Source organism: Sturnus vulgaris, chromosome 6 (genome assembly GCF_052056855.1).
Source record: "Sturnus vulgaris isolate bStuVul1 chromosome 6, bStuVul1.hap1, whole genome shotgun sequence".
Classification (NCBI taxonomy): domain Eukaryota; kingdom Metazoa; phylum Chordata; class Aves; order Passeriformes; family Sturnidae; genus Sturnus; species Sturnus vulgaris.
In genome coordinates, this window is record NC_142248.1 from 4,905,894 (window position 1) to 4,922,384 (window position 16,491).

General features: G+C 38.7%; 1 protein-coding gene across 2 annotated transcripts in view; it reads right to left on the reverse strand.

Annotated features, from left to right (window-relative positions):
* Positions 1-1,107: 1,107 nt before the first annotated feature.
* PAMR1 (peptidase domain containing associated with muscle regeneration 1) overlaps positions 1,108-16,491 on the reverse strand; it is a 55,079-nt gene continuing 39,695 nt past the window's right edge. The window contains exons 7-12 of one of the 2 annotated variants that reach the window (XM_014873535.2): positions 11,800-11,970; positions 8,944-9,156; positions 7,322-7,388; positions 5,044-5,276; positions 3,395-3,690; positions 1,108-2,159 (exon numbers count right to left, since the gene is read on the reverse strand). In XM_014873535.2, coding sequence (XP_014729021.2) covers positions 1,623-2,159; positions 3,395-3,690; positions 5,044-5,276; positions 7,322-7,388; positions 8,944-9,156; positions 11,800-11,970 — 1,517 coding nt within the window. In that variant the 3' untranslated portion in view covers positions 1,108-1,622. The remainder of the gene's footprint in view (positions 2,160-3,394; positions 3,691-5,043; positions 5,277-7,321; positions 7,389-8,943; positions 9,157-11,799; positions 11,971-16,491) is intronic. The other variant, XM_014873536.2, reaches the window with a different exon arrangement.

A 16,491-nucleotide genomic window follows, 5' to 3' on the forward strand; every position in this document is an offset into this window, starting at 1 on the left:
TAAACTTTTTGATTTAAGCAACGTCGTGTGGTTCTATTGCCAATGGAAACAAGAAAAGTGCAAAAGCATAACACAATAAGAATTTCTGCCAAGAAAATAAAAAAGAAATTACATGGAATGATGTCCAATACTAATTGTCCTTTTAGCAGCAGTTTTTGGATTCAAAAGTGGGTAGAAACTACTGAATGCTAAGAAACTTTTAACGAGATTTTACAGCATCAGAGAATCAGAGCTGAAATCAGATTTGCTGACTTCGAGTTGCCACAGCCATGCAATAGGTGAAACACATCTTCAGGATCTGAGTCCTTCTTGATAAGACCACTAAATCTGCTCATCAGATTCCCAGTCTTCACATCCAACTACTGCTGTAAGCTGGTTTGGGCACTGTAGTAATTTGAAGGTCCTAAAAACTCCATGGTGTCATATCCGACTTACCAAGAAATCATTGTTGATGGAAGACAGTCATTACTGTCTCTTCTCCTCAACTTTTATAGGATTAATCCCTAATCTTTAGCCATGACTGAATAGAGAATAGAGAATGATTTTGTGAAAGAGCAATGACTAAGGACCATGAGAACACTCAGGTGTCTCCCTGGACAACATGTCCAGTGGGAGAATCTTACCCTCTGATGTCAAACAGTTTAGCCTCAGTTCAAGAAAAGTGCCTGCTAAGTGTGAGACCTGGACATTATTCTTCACCCTGAAGAGCTACAGAGGAGTAGTTTTACCACAAATGTATGGGAACTAAGGGGAAATCGAAAGTTTTCCTGAGGTTTTCATAGTTCTTTGAAATAACCCACTTGGAAAAAACATATTTAAAATATGTCTCGTGTTTTCTATTTAGAATACAAGGTGAAAGAGAACTCCTCTGTATATTTCATTGTAGTGGTTCATGCACAACAGCAACACTTGGTGTTTTAAGAAAAAAAAAATCTTGTTATTTATAAACATAAATAGTCCTTGAATTTTGTGCTGATTCTGCCTTTTAGTGTTCCTAAAGAGTCCCAAGTGAGAGTGACATGCAAAGAGACAAAGGCAGTAGACAGTTCCAAGAGTGTGACACAGGTAAAGCAGCAATGGATCTAAATGATGTCAGACATGAGTATGTAGGTTAAAAAAACAAACCATGGTTTATTTAAATGTGTAAAGTACTTGGAGGGAAGAAGATTACATTGTACTATGGCAATACAGACAGCACATACCGTAACAAGCTCATCCGTCGTCATGAATTCAGGCTACTCTTTCCAGACTCTTAATCCACTCAGTCACACAGATCTTTGGGAGACGCTCACCATCAATTTCTCCAGGGAACTCCACACTACAGATTAATTTCAGACAGAATTTACTGTCCTGTTTCTGCATGTCAGACTCGGGAGCAGAGCATCGTCCTCCCACCAGGGGAGACAGACAGACAGAATATGGCAAAACTTCTCATGCACTAAGACCCTCTGTCACGGGTTAAGTAAAGGTAGCCCGATGAAATATCTGATTCTTGGACAAATTACCAGGCTGTCTGCCTTAACCTTATCCCAGATGTGTCTCATCACTGGGATGAGAAGCCTAAAGTAGCAGAGACTTAGAGAGATATTATATTATAAAATGCCATTTCCAGACTCAGACTTTTATTTCATGTTCTTCTCAATCCAGTCTTTGAAGGGAAGAGCTTTGGTGTAGCCACTGTAGAGTTCTAGGCTGCAAGTTTTATCATAACCCCAGCTCACTAATCCCATCAAGTGCCACCTTAGCTCAGGAGATGCTTTTCCCGGCAAAGTTATGGCAGCAATCCCACCAGTCTCAGCAGGGCAGATATTAGAAAAGGCTGTGTGGTCCTGTTTGGCACAGAACATACTGTCAGTGATGCTGACTTGTATCCCATTATCCTCATACTGCTGCTCACACAACAGCGAATCCACCATCTGAACAACTCCCATGCGGATCGTGTCGTTCTTGTATCCGGGATCCTTAATGTCAGCCAGTACCTTCCAGCCAGTCACCATTATCTTTAAATCCTCTGTTGATGAAGTCAAGTCATGAGAAGATGACAAGCAAATGGGTTGAACACGACTGCTGATCCTGGCTTTGTCCAAGAGTTTAATGACAGCTATATCAGAATCAAGTAATATAGGGTCATAATTGGGATGCACTATGATGGCAGAAATCTGGAGAGGAAACAGAGTAGGAAGAATTGCAGGGTTAACAGCAGTGGCAGGTCAGCAGCACTCCTTCCATACTACTAAAATACATTTTAGTTTATCTTGCATACTTCTCCTTTACCCCCACCTATGGTGTTTCACTCAAATGAGAAACATGCACAGAATAAACATCTTTTGACCATTTTTTTTCTTCTTTTCCTTCTTTTTCTTCTTGGATTTCAGGAAAGTTTTTATTGCATGAAACAGTTTTTACTCAAAAGCAGTCAAGGACATTTTTTAGCAATGTGGGGAGTTAAAATGCAGTTCAAGTTTTTCTACTGCATACTGTAAAGGTTTTACCTGCCTGGACACCTTCAGCCTGTGGAATTTGGATGGGGTGGGGCCTTGAACTAAAATATTACTTTCTTATTGAAATGTGCCTGACTTCCCACCAAAAAATACTAGCAATACATTACATAATATTGGGGCCAAACCTTTACTGCTAATTTCCTTAATGAAATGCTGCAAGAACAGATAGGATTCCTATAAGGAAATACTGCAAAATAAAGTAATATGTTTCCTTACAGGAAAAGAATGAAAAAGATGGGATTAGAGAAAGAAACTTTAAAAGGGTCAGGAGGGAAAGAATCAAGTTAATTATGATATTTTGGATAAATTCCATCCATTAACTCAGACACACACCCCACACTTCCCCCAAAAAAGAGACACATATCCCCAAAATTGCTGTATTTATCATTTTGACTTCAGCCTTTCTAGTTCTGCTTGAAAAAAGCAAATCACTCTGGTGATTTGGTGCTATTTTTGGAGCTGGAGTCAGACATAAATTTCTTTTCAGTTTAGAGCTGTACGGCCTTGGGGCTGAGAAGTGAAATGTGCTCGTGGCATCAAACCAGGATTTGGAGCACAAGTGTTTCCCTCATAAATTATGCTAATCAATTTTGACAGTAGCTGGCATCTCTTCTACTTTTTTACTGGCAATATCACTCAAGACATTACGGCCCACTGAACCTGAGCTATTTTCTTAATTAGGGGTGAATGTATGAGTTGGATGGCTTCGAGGAATTCAGTGAACTACAGCATGTGCCCTTTTTATGCCGTGGCACTCGAGTGGCACACATGCATTTCAAAGAACATGTAAGAGAGTGCATTGCCCAAAGGGTGACCTTTTCCTCCCCATACGAGACAGACATATCAGCATCTACCCGTGCTCATCATTTTTCACTCCTGTCAGGCTTACTCACCCTCAGGTTCTGGATGGTCTTTTCATCCCTGTCATCGTCTCTGTAGAATTTGCCCAGCACCACCTTGAGCTCTGCCGTCCTGAGCACGATGGTCTTGCCCAGGTCAGTGACACAGTGAGCTGCCACCACCACCGTGCGCTCGTTCACCAGGGCTCCGCTGCACATCAGGATCCAGGCCCCTTTCCGCAGGCTGCTCTCCTTCACCCCGCCCGCCGTGCGATAGATGGCTGCTTGCCACGGCCACCTCGTGGAGGTCACTGCCTTCTTGAGGGTGATGTTTTCTGCTTTTCCACAGACTGAGGAAACATGAAGAAAAAAGTCGGTGATGCTTTCTCCCCAAAACCGTCTGAGCGTTACTCTTGGCTCCTTCTTAGTAGGTGCCAAAAGAAACAGAGCTGCGGTGACGAATATGAAGGGTTGTCTAATTAGCCTCTGTCTCTAACCTGCAAAATTATAGGAGTATTTGATAGAGCTTTTTAAAAAGTATTCAAGTTTTCCATTATTATCTGAATTCCTGGGTAAAGTAGGAATGTGGATTTAGCACTTGAGCAGGTGAATTTTCACAATCTTATTGCGTTGCACTGTAGTGAGATGACCACAGAAAGAAATGGAAAGATTCTTGTTTATCATAAAACACCATAGAGCCATCAGTGCACTCAAATTCACTCTAGGCAGTCACAGTGTATTTTTGAGGCCTCTCCTGGCACAAATCTTTGCACATGTCAATTCATGCCTATAAGAACATACTTGCCTTGCAACAAGAATGTTGAAGCAAATTTATCTAAATCAACAGTCATTCTGGGGAAAAGAAAAAGCTCTGCCTTGTTCTAGGAATATGTTATCCACGTGTGGACTTGGGGTAAAATCCAAAAATGTTTGTGAAAAGTTTACTTCACTTGAAAGAGTTACATTGCATGGTTGCATTTTTTAGTCTCTCTTAGGGGACTTTTTCCTGGTATATGATGTGTGCATGTCCACAGTGAAAGCAATGCTTTTCAAAATAGATGATATGATCTCAAAACACAAACAAGAGCAAGAAAAATTTGTTTGCTGTTAAGATCTACTTTTCACAGTTTGCTTGATGTCAGTAGTGGGGTTTACCAAACCTTGTGACGTTCTTACCCTAACTTAGTTTGTGCACTAGCTCCTAATTAGATTTTATCTAGAGTTACAGTTTGCAGTATGAACCCTTCCTTAGCAGGGGTTATTAAAGGAAGACCCTCTTTAAAATTGTAGACTCTCCCTCATATTGCTTAAACTTTGATGGTTTTTTTCAGCTGTGTGCCAAAGTATACAAATGAAAGAAAAATCCCATTTGTAGTAAATAATACAGAAAAATATGAAGTGGTTGTAGGAAAGCTATTTCAAATCAGTAGAAGGACTCTCTATACCTTTTGCTCAATAAAAGAGTAGAAAAATTAATGGCAAATGACAGTGCTGAAAGCCTGATCACTTTACCATCAACTGCACAAGTTCTACTGGTGGATAAAAAGACACATATATCCTTCAAGCTTTATTGCTCCTTTCTCCCAGCTGGAAGTATAGGCAGCCTACACTGCTGTGACTCCCTAAATATCTAAGAGACGAATACACATCCTGTTCCTCATCCAAGAGATAAGGAGAGGGTTTTTTTTCCCTTGGAGACTCACTTGGAACACACACAGGGGCTCTCCCACTCCATTTCCCTGTCTTCAGGCAGGTCCTCCTGCTGCTGCCCAGGCGGCGGTAGAAAGGAGAAACGCACTCGTACTGCAGCTGAGTGTGCAAGTGCTGGTACCCTGGGGGCAGCTCGCCAAATGGCAGTGCTGGCTTCTTGGTTGGATAGATCTGAAGCTTTTGCTTGCTGAATGCAGAAGAGTAAAGTTGGTGCAAAGGTGTTTCTCTGTTTCAAGGCACAAAGAACACAATAATTATAATATTATAGAAGCAATCATTGCTGTAATTATCACCAGTTATGTTAAGTGTCATTTAAAATCATATGAAGTTTGCTCATGAAAGAATAAGGAAAACATGTAATTCCAGCATAGTTTAACAATATTCCCATTTACATCCCAGCTATTTTATTCACATATATCTGCACACATATATAATTTCACATATGTTTATGCATATCCTAATTTTGTCTCTTTTTTCATTTTACAGTTTCTGAATTGAAATCAGTTGCCTCTAAATGTGGAAGTTTTTTCCATTCACAAAAGGACTGAGATACTATTCTTTTAATAAAGAAATGACACCTGAATTTGGTATTGTCATAATTAATTCTCAGTAGAGGAGAGCTAGGCACGTCTATTCTCTAGTGAATATTTTAATAGACAGTATTAGGAATTGATTCAGATTAAATGATGTTGCTAAAGTTGCTTGATTTAGCAATTAAGAGGGATAATTGCCTCACCACAGAGATTTCATAATTTCATAATCGCTAATCTTCAACTTAGAAATTGTACTGATTAGTTGAAACAGGGCACATAATTAAGAAATAAATACATGCACCAGCATAGATATGGACCATAAGCTTGACTACAGTTATCCTTAAATTTTTATCATTTAGAATGTGTCCCTTGCTTTAATGCTTAAAAGCTCATATCTACCAAAAAATCCTTCCTATTTTATGCCTGAAAAATGCAGCAGAAAATTCGTTTCCCTTGAGATTTCTGGTACTGCCTACATCTAGAAAATACTTTTTTTTTTTTTCTCATGATGATTTCAATTTTTATCACGGGGAGACACGACACCTCCATCATATCTCATCTCTGAGATGATACATAATAGGAAAGTAAAGTTACAAAGAGCAAGAGCAGTGGCAAGTCTCTTGTATTTTGAAAGAAGGATGAGAGCTGCTGTGGTCATACTTAGTCTGCCAGGGCACCATCCCAAACTCACAGATGACTTGCAATATTGCATAATCTAGACTTTATCTCACTATTGACCTATTAAATAAATTAAATCTCCTGGTGTCTTATGGATAGGAGGGCATGTATGTTCTCTCAATACAGCTGGTGTTCATATCTGAAACATGAAAGACTTGCATTCAAAAGTTAATAGAGAAATTTAAACAAGAAAAATCCCCTAATGGCTACTAAATCCTCCTGTCAGCTTCTCAGGGCCATCTCTGCAATCAGACATCACAGACCTGGGGAGTGGCAGAGTGACTGGGAAGTATATGCTTGCCTTGTTCCTCAGATCTTCTCTAGGCATCTGCTACTGGCTGTTGCCAGAGACAGGATATGGCTTGAGCTGGACCTTTATTCTGACCTGACATGACTGTTCTTAAGACCAAAGATGAGGACAGTTCTTGCACTGAATCTAAAATTAAATGAGTCATGTACTTCAAAAATAACCCTGAAATGAGAAATTACTACTTGGACGAAAATGGACCTGAAGATTGCAACATAACTAATTCAGATTGGGTTTATTTCAAGAAATCATCAGAAGGGTAAGCCCAGAAAAGGTCTAATTTTTCATTCCTTGCTCCCTTCCTCTCCCTCATGTCCAGCCTATATAAATTGTTCTATATTGCTTTGGATGGTGAAACTTACTGGGAGCAGATTGCATTGCCATACCCTCTTCTCTCCTTGTGCTCTCCCTGTGCACTAAGATGGCACATGTTCATATTTTAACACACACATAATTAGCCCCAAGGAACTGTTCTTAGACTGTTCTCATAGTCACAAGCTTACAAGCAGAATTCCAGCATCATCCTGTAGTTTGTCTGTCTCTATCCGTGCATTTCTTCCTGGCTGCCTCCAGCAACTGGCAACCTGTGCTTAATCAGACCTCCCCTCCCAGCAGCTCTCATTGCTCAATTGTCAGCGGGTTTGTAGGAATCGCTGCTCGGGCAGGCGAAACAACACATGGAGTGAAAAGGAGAGGAGGGGAAAGGCAATCACATTTTTTCTTTAAACTGTAGTTGAGATATTGCATTCTCACCTTGACTGAACCTGCATTGGAAGCACTTTCTGTCTCACCAGGTCAGAGATCTTTGGCTCTCTGCAGGCTAGAAAAAATATAATGTTGCACAGTACTTTTTCACATTCACAGCTCAAGTGCTACGGTTCATACACATTTCCAACCTTTCCTCTCACTAACTATAGTGCACTGGATTAAGAAAAGAGGCAGTTAAGAGGCATTAAAATAAAGATAGATCCTAAAACCTAAAGCCTGGGAAAAACACTACTTCACAATTCACAAGATCTATCCCATTTACAATGGTGGAAGCTACTGGACTGCTCTGCACTGGCACTTTTGGGCACGGGGGAAGATTTTTCTATAATTCAGTGTGTCTAAATGCCACACTTGCACCACTACAGACGATGGTTTTGTATCAGAGCAAACTTTTCCACTAATGGAATTATATATAAAAATACTTAATTTCCATCTGTGCAGCCCCACACAGCTAATCCCAGTGATGGCATACAGAGAAAGGCTGCAGGATGTTATAGACTTCTAGGTTTGTGAACTTATGGAAGGAATTGGAGGCTCTGATTCAAAGGAACACTTCAGAATTACCTGAATATGCATAAAATAACAGAAAGGAGATCTAAGATTTCTAGTTTTGCATATTCAGTTTACTTACTTTAAGCTTAGGATAAAATATTCAAGTTCAAATAACTCTGCCAGGGTATCCTTCCTGCTTTCCTGAGTGGAAGAAAAGGAGTCTTGCAGGATGGAATTTATCTGTACCCCTGAGCACTTGCTCTCTGTGTAATTTAACAATATCGAGTTCTTTGTGATTGATATGTATGTTAAACATTATGGCAGTATTTCACAATAAGCATCAATAAAGATGCTTTCCACAGATGACTATACTTCAGGGAGGGATTGTTTTAATCTAAAACAACAGAATAAGGCAAATTCCCCAGGGGATTAACATATTTCCTTATATTATCATCATTTCAGTTTAAAAATAGTCCATATGTCAAGAAATTGCTTTCATAAAATGAATTTAGCAGTCCCCCAGCCCTAATTAATTAATTAATTAATTCATTAATTCATTCATTCATTCACTCAGGGTTTCATACACACTTAGTAGAATAGCTCCAGGTCAAGAGCATAGGATTTAAAGGTATGATTCAGCGTTTTGATGAATACACATAAATTAATGATACTTTCAAGGCTGCAATGTACAGGCTCTGCCTTTTGCATTCATGACTGGTCCCGTTGTTTTAAAAGGACTGTGAAAGGACAGTTATTCCCTAGGACAGCAACTGACTGTTAACAGTCTCATGAGACAATTATTTCATTCTATTTCAATTCCCTCCTGATCTTTGATTTTGATCTTACGCAGGTTCAGTCTAGAATGAGGATAATAAGGATCTCAGGGAACAGTCCTTTCCCTGTTTAAAGATGGAATCTTCTGGAATCATTGGCATCTTCTCTGTCTGAGTATAGCAGCCAGCAGAGCTGGCAGACTACAAAACTCAGTATCAGATATCAGCCAGACAACTTACTCTTAGCAAGCATGATTGTTTGTCGAGTGCAAATGATATTAAACACCGTCCAGTTAAACCATAGCAGCTTGTGTGAGTGTGGTAAAAAAGTTTGTGCACTACCTTTTATGCAGATTGGTTGCTTCCCTGACCATTCTCCATCGTCTTGGCAGGTCCTTTGTTCATTGCCACTAAGAACATACGAGTTGTTACAAAAGAAAGCAATGACTGTGCCAATTTTTGCATAGCGTCCATTCAAGAGCCCAGTGTCTTCTACTACTCTTCTGTAGCCATTGAGTGGGCCACCAGGATCTGAGCAGTTTTTTTCTTCTAGAACTAATGATAGGGGAGAAAGATAGCAACCATTTTATCAGGTTCACTACATTATTTTCACCCATCAAATTGCTTGGCATTTCATTCAGGTGTCGCTAAACAATCTACACTTTATTAATAGAGAAGCTTTTTCAAGACTCATCTGGGATCCCTGTCTTGGAAAATGTCAAATATTAAAGACGAAATTATAATATAGAGATGTCTGTTTATAATACACACTTTAGTCTCACTGAAAGCTTAAGATTCTCAAATTGGTAAAAATTCTCTAATTGTTAAAACCTTAAGAAGTAGCTGACAATCCTGAAAAAGAACCTTGACTTTCCATGATGTTGATGTCCCATTAATATTAACAAGGCTTCCTCAAAAGCATAAAAAGACTGCACTCAAACTATTTGCAGGAAACAGGCCCTTGGCATTCTTTTCCCTTTTCTGTATTTTCAATACTTCACTGCACTTGGATAATAAAACTAGACTACTTAATTTTACTTTTATGTTTGGTTGCATTGTTTTCTTAGAACTGAGAGAGATATTTCAATAATCCAGGGAAATGCAGGAATTGAAAGAAAACATATGTATGTATTTACTGACAATAAAAATTTAATATGAAAAGCTTACTCATGCTATATTCTGCCTATAAAACCTCTTTTAGTTCCTCCTTCCCAGTATTTTCCACTTCTTTTTAATTCTTGTTGTTTTGGGAGGATTTTTTTTTTGTTTTTTTTCTCAGTAAACTTAGATTTTTGGCCTAAATCTAGAGGACAGTATTCACTATGTGATGCTAGAAGATGATTTTTCCTTTTTTTTAAATCCTCTGCTCTTTCTATTTAGCAGCTGACAAGGTGAGGTTTTATTTTTTTATTTCACTTCAGTTTTCTTGTCAGGACAACAGTAACATGCCATTCTGATTAATTTCTCTGCCTGGTGTCTCAGTGCATGATAACCAATGAATATCTAGTTCAGACAGCTGGTGTTGGTGCTGCTCACAGAGGGCCCAGAGGACTGGGACATATCAATTGACCCAAAATTACCTCTTCATATCACGGCTTCAGACTCAGCTGCCTGCTGAGCCTCAGCTCACAAAAGCACCAACATGTAACAAAGCACTCAGGCATTTATTTAAATTGCAAATCTAAATAAATTGCAATTTAAATTGTGAAATCAGCACGGTTGCAGTGCAAAGGTATGGCCCTGTCCTGTCACAAAGTCATACCTTGTGCCACCAGACAAAGCCCAGCTCAGCCAAGCCATAACAATGCCACTTCAATGAAGAGCATGTGCTCTTAACAGTGAGTACAGCATCCAAACTCCGTCTGTATTTCAGTGGTTTCTTCACGAGCATTGCATTTTAGCATGTGCTGACGGCTATATATGTACTTAAATACTTTTCCACGAGTTATATTCAGTAAACAAGGATTTCTGAACTTCCTCTCCACCGGGAGAAAGGGAAAAGCAGAGCCCTGTCTCCTTTTCATTTGGCTCTGTTTTCCTTCTGTGTACCTCACTTGTGAACCATAAGTGACTGATAACTTGATAGCAGCTAAATGCTGCAGAGAATCCCCCACAGAATAATGCTTTATTTGCAAGTTGCACTGATGGCTGGCCTGGAGGCATCATCTGATCAGCAGAGTTTGTGCTTCCAAATGTACCAAAAGCTTGACCATGTAAGTCACTTAAGGCCTTCTCTTATTTCAGTACTTTGACAGTAATTGTCTTCTTCCTTAGGCTCAGGGTTATGACCTTTTTGATTTATTAAAAACAAAGAGAAAACATCTGGGAAGGAGAGACCTAGCACTGCAGTGACTGCCAAGTCTAGAAACAGCTCTTTCTATAGATCTTTAGCCAGGGCCATCATGCAGCAGGGACTTGGCATGATCCTGACTTTACATTTAATTGGAGACCTCTCCTCCAGACAGAAGAACACCTATTGCTTCCTCTTTCAAATCAACTTATATACAGCTGTTTTACAACATTCCCCCCAAAATTTACATTGTTTGACATAACACACTTATAAAACACTTGATCAATTGAAACAAATTATTCTGGAATATGGAAATGAAATTGTGCAATGCAAATCAATTAAAGGAAATTTAAAGTCTCTTTGGATGATAAGAAGGAATTTTACAGCTGAAAGAATGTGAATGGTAGGCATGCCATCCTGCACAGTCAGAATGAATGGAAGTTTCTTTTTTATAATTTTTTGTCTGGGATAGGAATTTAAATAAGAGTCTAGTGTCCACACAGTAAGCTCCTATTCACCTCCACAGAGTGCACCAGGTTTCTGCAGAGAAGGTGTCAGACACAGAGAGTAAGGGAAGTAACTATTCATTGTTGCACTATGTCCGTCACTTGGCTTTTGTCCTAGACATTTTCTCTCTACGTGTAAGAAGGATACATGCCTAAAGACTTGGAGGTTATTAGTTTTCAGTAAAGTGATGTTTCAGTCAGACCTTTACACAAAAAAGTCTTGCTGGCTGGGGTTCCAGCAGGGTAAAATAAGAATTCCTACTGCTTCTCAAAGACAGGAAGACAAAAGGATGTGTTATGTCACAGACCTACCAAATTTCAAGTGAGACTTAGCTAGTCTAGTTTCATGGGAACACATTGGCCAAAATACTTGATAAGAATTAAAACTTAAAGTGACCTTACCACATTCAGGATGATGTGTTGACCAAATCCCATCAAGCTGACAGTAGGCAACACGGCTGCCTTTTAAGCTGTAACCTGCGTTGCACTTGAAGTAAACCCGGGCCCCGTATTTAAAGTCATCTCCTTCCACAATACCATGAGCAGGAGCACCTGGAGTCCTACACATCACCACTGACAGTTCAGATATTTCAAAAAAATCCACTTTATTACAAAAACAGGACTGTGTTAAGGTGATTCTTTACTTAGAACATAGAAAAACCAATTACAATGGACACAGGAGTCAAAATTAAAAGACCAGTATATGCTGATCTTTAAAAAGTTGTTGAGACATCAGCTCTACACACACTTGCATCCCACTTTTCAAAACCTATCTGGATCCATTAGGTTCAATGGGATTACTCTGATGTGTCACCTGATTGTGTGCATAAGTGTTTGAATCACTAGGGCTCATTTGTTCAGAATATTAGTACTTGAAATACTTTCCATCTTAACATGGGTTTTGAATGAACTACCATGTTTGGTCAAGAAAAAAAACCTAGATCCTTAAAAGCCTTATACTGAATTTCTTTCAAACGCCTCTATACATTTTATATAGATTTTCAGACAACATCTCAGAAATTAGTAACCATCATTATTTGTATAAATCAAACATTAACATAATTAAATTAAACTGGGATATTTGCCCTTTCCACAGGATTTACTGAATTGGGAAAATACAGATCTATATAACTACTGCAAGTAATAAATATGAAATTAAGCATCAAAAGCAAGATTTCTCTGACAGCATCAAGCCAACCATGCTAAGGTCCATCCAGCACAGAAATCTGTCCAATTGTGGTAAACAGTAGATTTGAAGGAAGAACTATAAAAACAGAAGAAGCATGTAGAATACTTTCCTGGCATAATTTGTCAGCATTCAAAAGTCTGAAGCTCAAGGACTACCTGAACTACAACAGTATTTTTGATATAACATACCATGCTGATATTTTTTAACATTTATTTGTCTTAGTATTTTCTAAACTCAACCACATACTCAGTGTTCACAATATCCTGTGACAATGAGTTCTGCAGACTAAGTGCAAAAAATGTGTTGTCTTCTTTAGTTTGGTTTCTAGTCTGCCACCTGATAATTTTATTTCATGCTGCACTTTCTTTGTTATGAGAGGCAGAGAATATCCAGGCCTTATTAACCTTCTCCAAGTCACTTTTTTACACTTTTTAAGGCCAATTTCCTGTATGTAGAAATTACCTGTGTATTTCTGTAGGTAATGTAGGAAACACATGGTTTATTATCTATACAGTTATCTATCTCTTTGGCTTTGCCTGGCCCATTCATTGTGAAAAACTGCATAGGAGAGGATTCAGTGCATATGGGTTTTTTACCTGTCACCTGTGGTACTCTGCTGACAATGGATAGATCAATGCTAAAGAGATCATCCCTGCTCTATGCATTTAGAATTTGACTTTTCTGTTTTGCCTTACAGCCACTTGCTTGCTAATCTCTAGCCAAATTTTGATACTTAAAACTTCAAGAGGAAAGCTTTTCTAGGGCCTCTGCCCTATTATCCTTACACAGAGAACACATAAATGCATCCATTCATATGGATTGTGGATTGTCCAATGGTTCACATAAAGGAGACACCAAACAACAATTTGTAGGAATCATTTGTGCACTAGTGAGCAAAGGTCTTGGCAAGAAAAACTGTCTAATGCTCCTAATCAAATCACATCCAGTTAGGGGAGGTCAACATTTCCTCTTGGCTTCAAGTATTCTTCACCAATGTCATCATTGGAAAAAGAATAATGATAAAAATTTTTAACAGTTAATTCCTAGCCCTTGATGTTTCTCATGTGAAATATAGACATATATATATACACACATATATAGATGGTATATGTGTATACATAAGCATGTAGATAAATGAAACATTAATAATGGAAACATAGAATTTCTAGATGTTTTAAATTCTCAGAACACTCATCTTTCCACCCATGATCTGTGTATTCCCAGTCACTCCCTCCATATCTTTCTCTGAGCAGCAATCCATTTCCCTACATTTATATTTCTCTCTATGTAAAGTCACACTCAGCTTGTCAAATGAGAAATCTAGATGAACCATCTGTGCACCTCTCAGACTTCTACTTTTTGTCATAAATACAGGTTTTCTATTTTGCCTATGGTCCAGTTCAGCTCTGCAGAACAAATATTTTGGTGCTTTTGTGTTCTAGGTCCATCCTGGAAAAAAATGCCACCAAGTTACACTTGCTTACTAACTCTAGATAGCTGTTCTTGCTCAATTCCTAAATGTTTAGGAGATTTAGTTTCTTGTCCTTTTGATTTGTTTGTTGCCAGACTTTCTTTAGATTCTCTGTGCCCCGTGAGCCAGGTGGAGCAACTCTGGTTTTATTTATGATGTAAATTCAGTATTTAATACACAGATTCATTTAGTAGTGAACGATGGCCTAGAGCAGAGCACATGGAGGCAGAAGGTCATGAGATCTAATAATAGATAAAAAATGTGGTCATAGGTAGGTTGCTTCATCTGCTGTATGTGACAAATGAGAGCACCCCTTTCATCACAGGGATGTTAGAAGCATTACCTCATACCCACTTGTGTCACTGTAGGGTTTCTCTGATAGCAAAACACCTTAGCATTATTAATAGATGTGTCCCTTGTTACCCATGGATGAATTTGCTACTGTAGACAGAGCCACTCCATGAATTTTTTCCTATGGATCATTTTGTAAGCCCATTCTTTCAACAAATTAAATGTGTTTTTGAATTTTGAGATGTTCCCTGCATCCCAGTCCCACAGCTGAGCTCTCTGTTTTCAGAGATATCTAGCCTGAAAGTCTCCTACAGTTACTCCAGTACCTGCTTCTACTGCTTTGGTTTGAGCTCTATAGGTTTTTCTTCTTCAGTTTGACCTGCCTTTTATCCCTTTCACCTAAAATGTTTCAGGGAGCTCTTTTGCACCTTTTCCCTTTACTTGTGAACACTTCAGGCACTGGAATTTTGAAGAGTTATTATGAAGGGTATCCTAGCCCCCGTGTGTTTCATCCAAGTCTATCTTATTTTTTCGTGGATAGCTTCCCATCAAGAGTGAATTTAACTGGCTTTTACATCTTTCAGAATGTGCAGTGTATTCCATTGAATTTTCAGACAGCCTTCTTTGTTTGAGATATTTTATTGAAGTCTTTCAACATTCTCTCCTGGTGTACGACTAAATCCAACTCTCCAACAGACATTTTTCAGAAATCAAAAAGAAAGGAAAAGAACATTTTGTAAGAGTCATTCACACCTAGCTCGACCCTCTGGATACACATTAGCCTTAAAATCCAACCACATGATCTGGCCCACTTCTCTTCAGTTTCTAAGCTTTCTAAAGTATTTGATATGATTTCAGATTTCCTTTCTTAGGCAGGACAGACATTATCCTACCATCTACTGAGTATTTCTGAATATCAGTCCTCCTTCTGTGCATGGTCCAGCAGAGAGGGCTGGATGCCCTGAGAGCTCTCATCACCTCCAGCCATCCCCACCATCACAGCTCTACCTGTGCCTGGTCCAGCCTGGCTACCACAGCTCACACAGGGCTAGGAGCTGTTTGGACAGCACTTCCTTGGGAAGCACTGGTGGGCTGGCCAGGAGCACTCCATGAGCTCCATAAAAAAAAAACTGCAATGATTGAAAAGATAAAAAGAGAAAGGGTACATTAAAATGTTTAAAGGAGGACAAAGAAGTATATTCAAGCAGGGTAAAATTTGGAACAGGATAATTCTTACTCAAAAAAACTTCATACAAGTCTCCTTGACAGATGTTGGAAAGGTATAGTAGGATGTCAGTAGAAATTTTTTGAGTCTTGTCATTTGAAAACTGAAACTCCAGATAAAAAAAATAGAACAGAATTGTAGGGAACAGAGCAACACCAGCAAACACATCATTTGTTTGTTTTCATTTTTTCCTTATTTTGCTACACACTGTTGTTCCTGGGAAATTCCACAATTAATCTATAGAGGCATGTAGGTAACTCTTGCCACTTTGGGGTTTGAGGTGAATTTTGAAACAGCTCTGCACATTCATAAAACAGCAAAGTAGGAATGTATATGAGAGGGTGGTTACAGACTCCTCTGGCAGAAATGCTCAGTTGTGACAGCCCAGCTGTTAGATAATAAGAATCAGAGCTGCCTCAAGAGTTTATATCACAAACTCACACATTCCTGATAAAACTTATTGTACTTCTTGCTCTTCCTTTGGTGTCTTGGGAAAAAGAAAACAATTCCTATCCTATATGAAACATTAAAATGGCTTCACATTTCATGGATAACTTTCTTCAATCTGAGAAAAACTTGACTAAGGAACAGTAAGTTCCTGAATTCTTAAGTAAAATATTCTATTATTAATAATAACAGTACAAATTCCTTTTCCTTTTAAATTATATCTAAGAGATGTTCCTCAGATCAGAATTATCTGCCATTTAGAAATAGTCTTCAGGCTCATTTTATACCAGTGAGATAAATTAGTTGATCTCTCGAGCCTCACTTTTCTCCCTCCAATATCCTTCAAATCCTGCTTGATGGAGTTATCATTTGCTTTTGTCCCAGAGTCTCTTCATTAAATTAACACTATTTTTTTCTGCTGCCTTCCTCTCACCCACTTTGTTAAATAATATATACCCCCTCATACATATA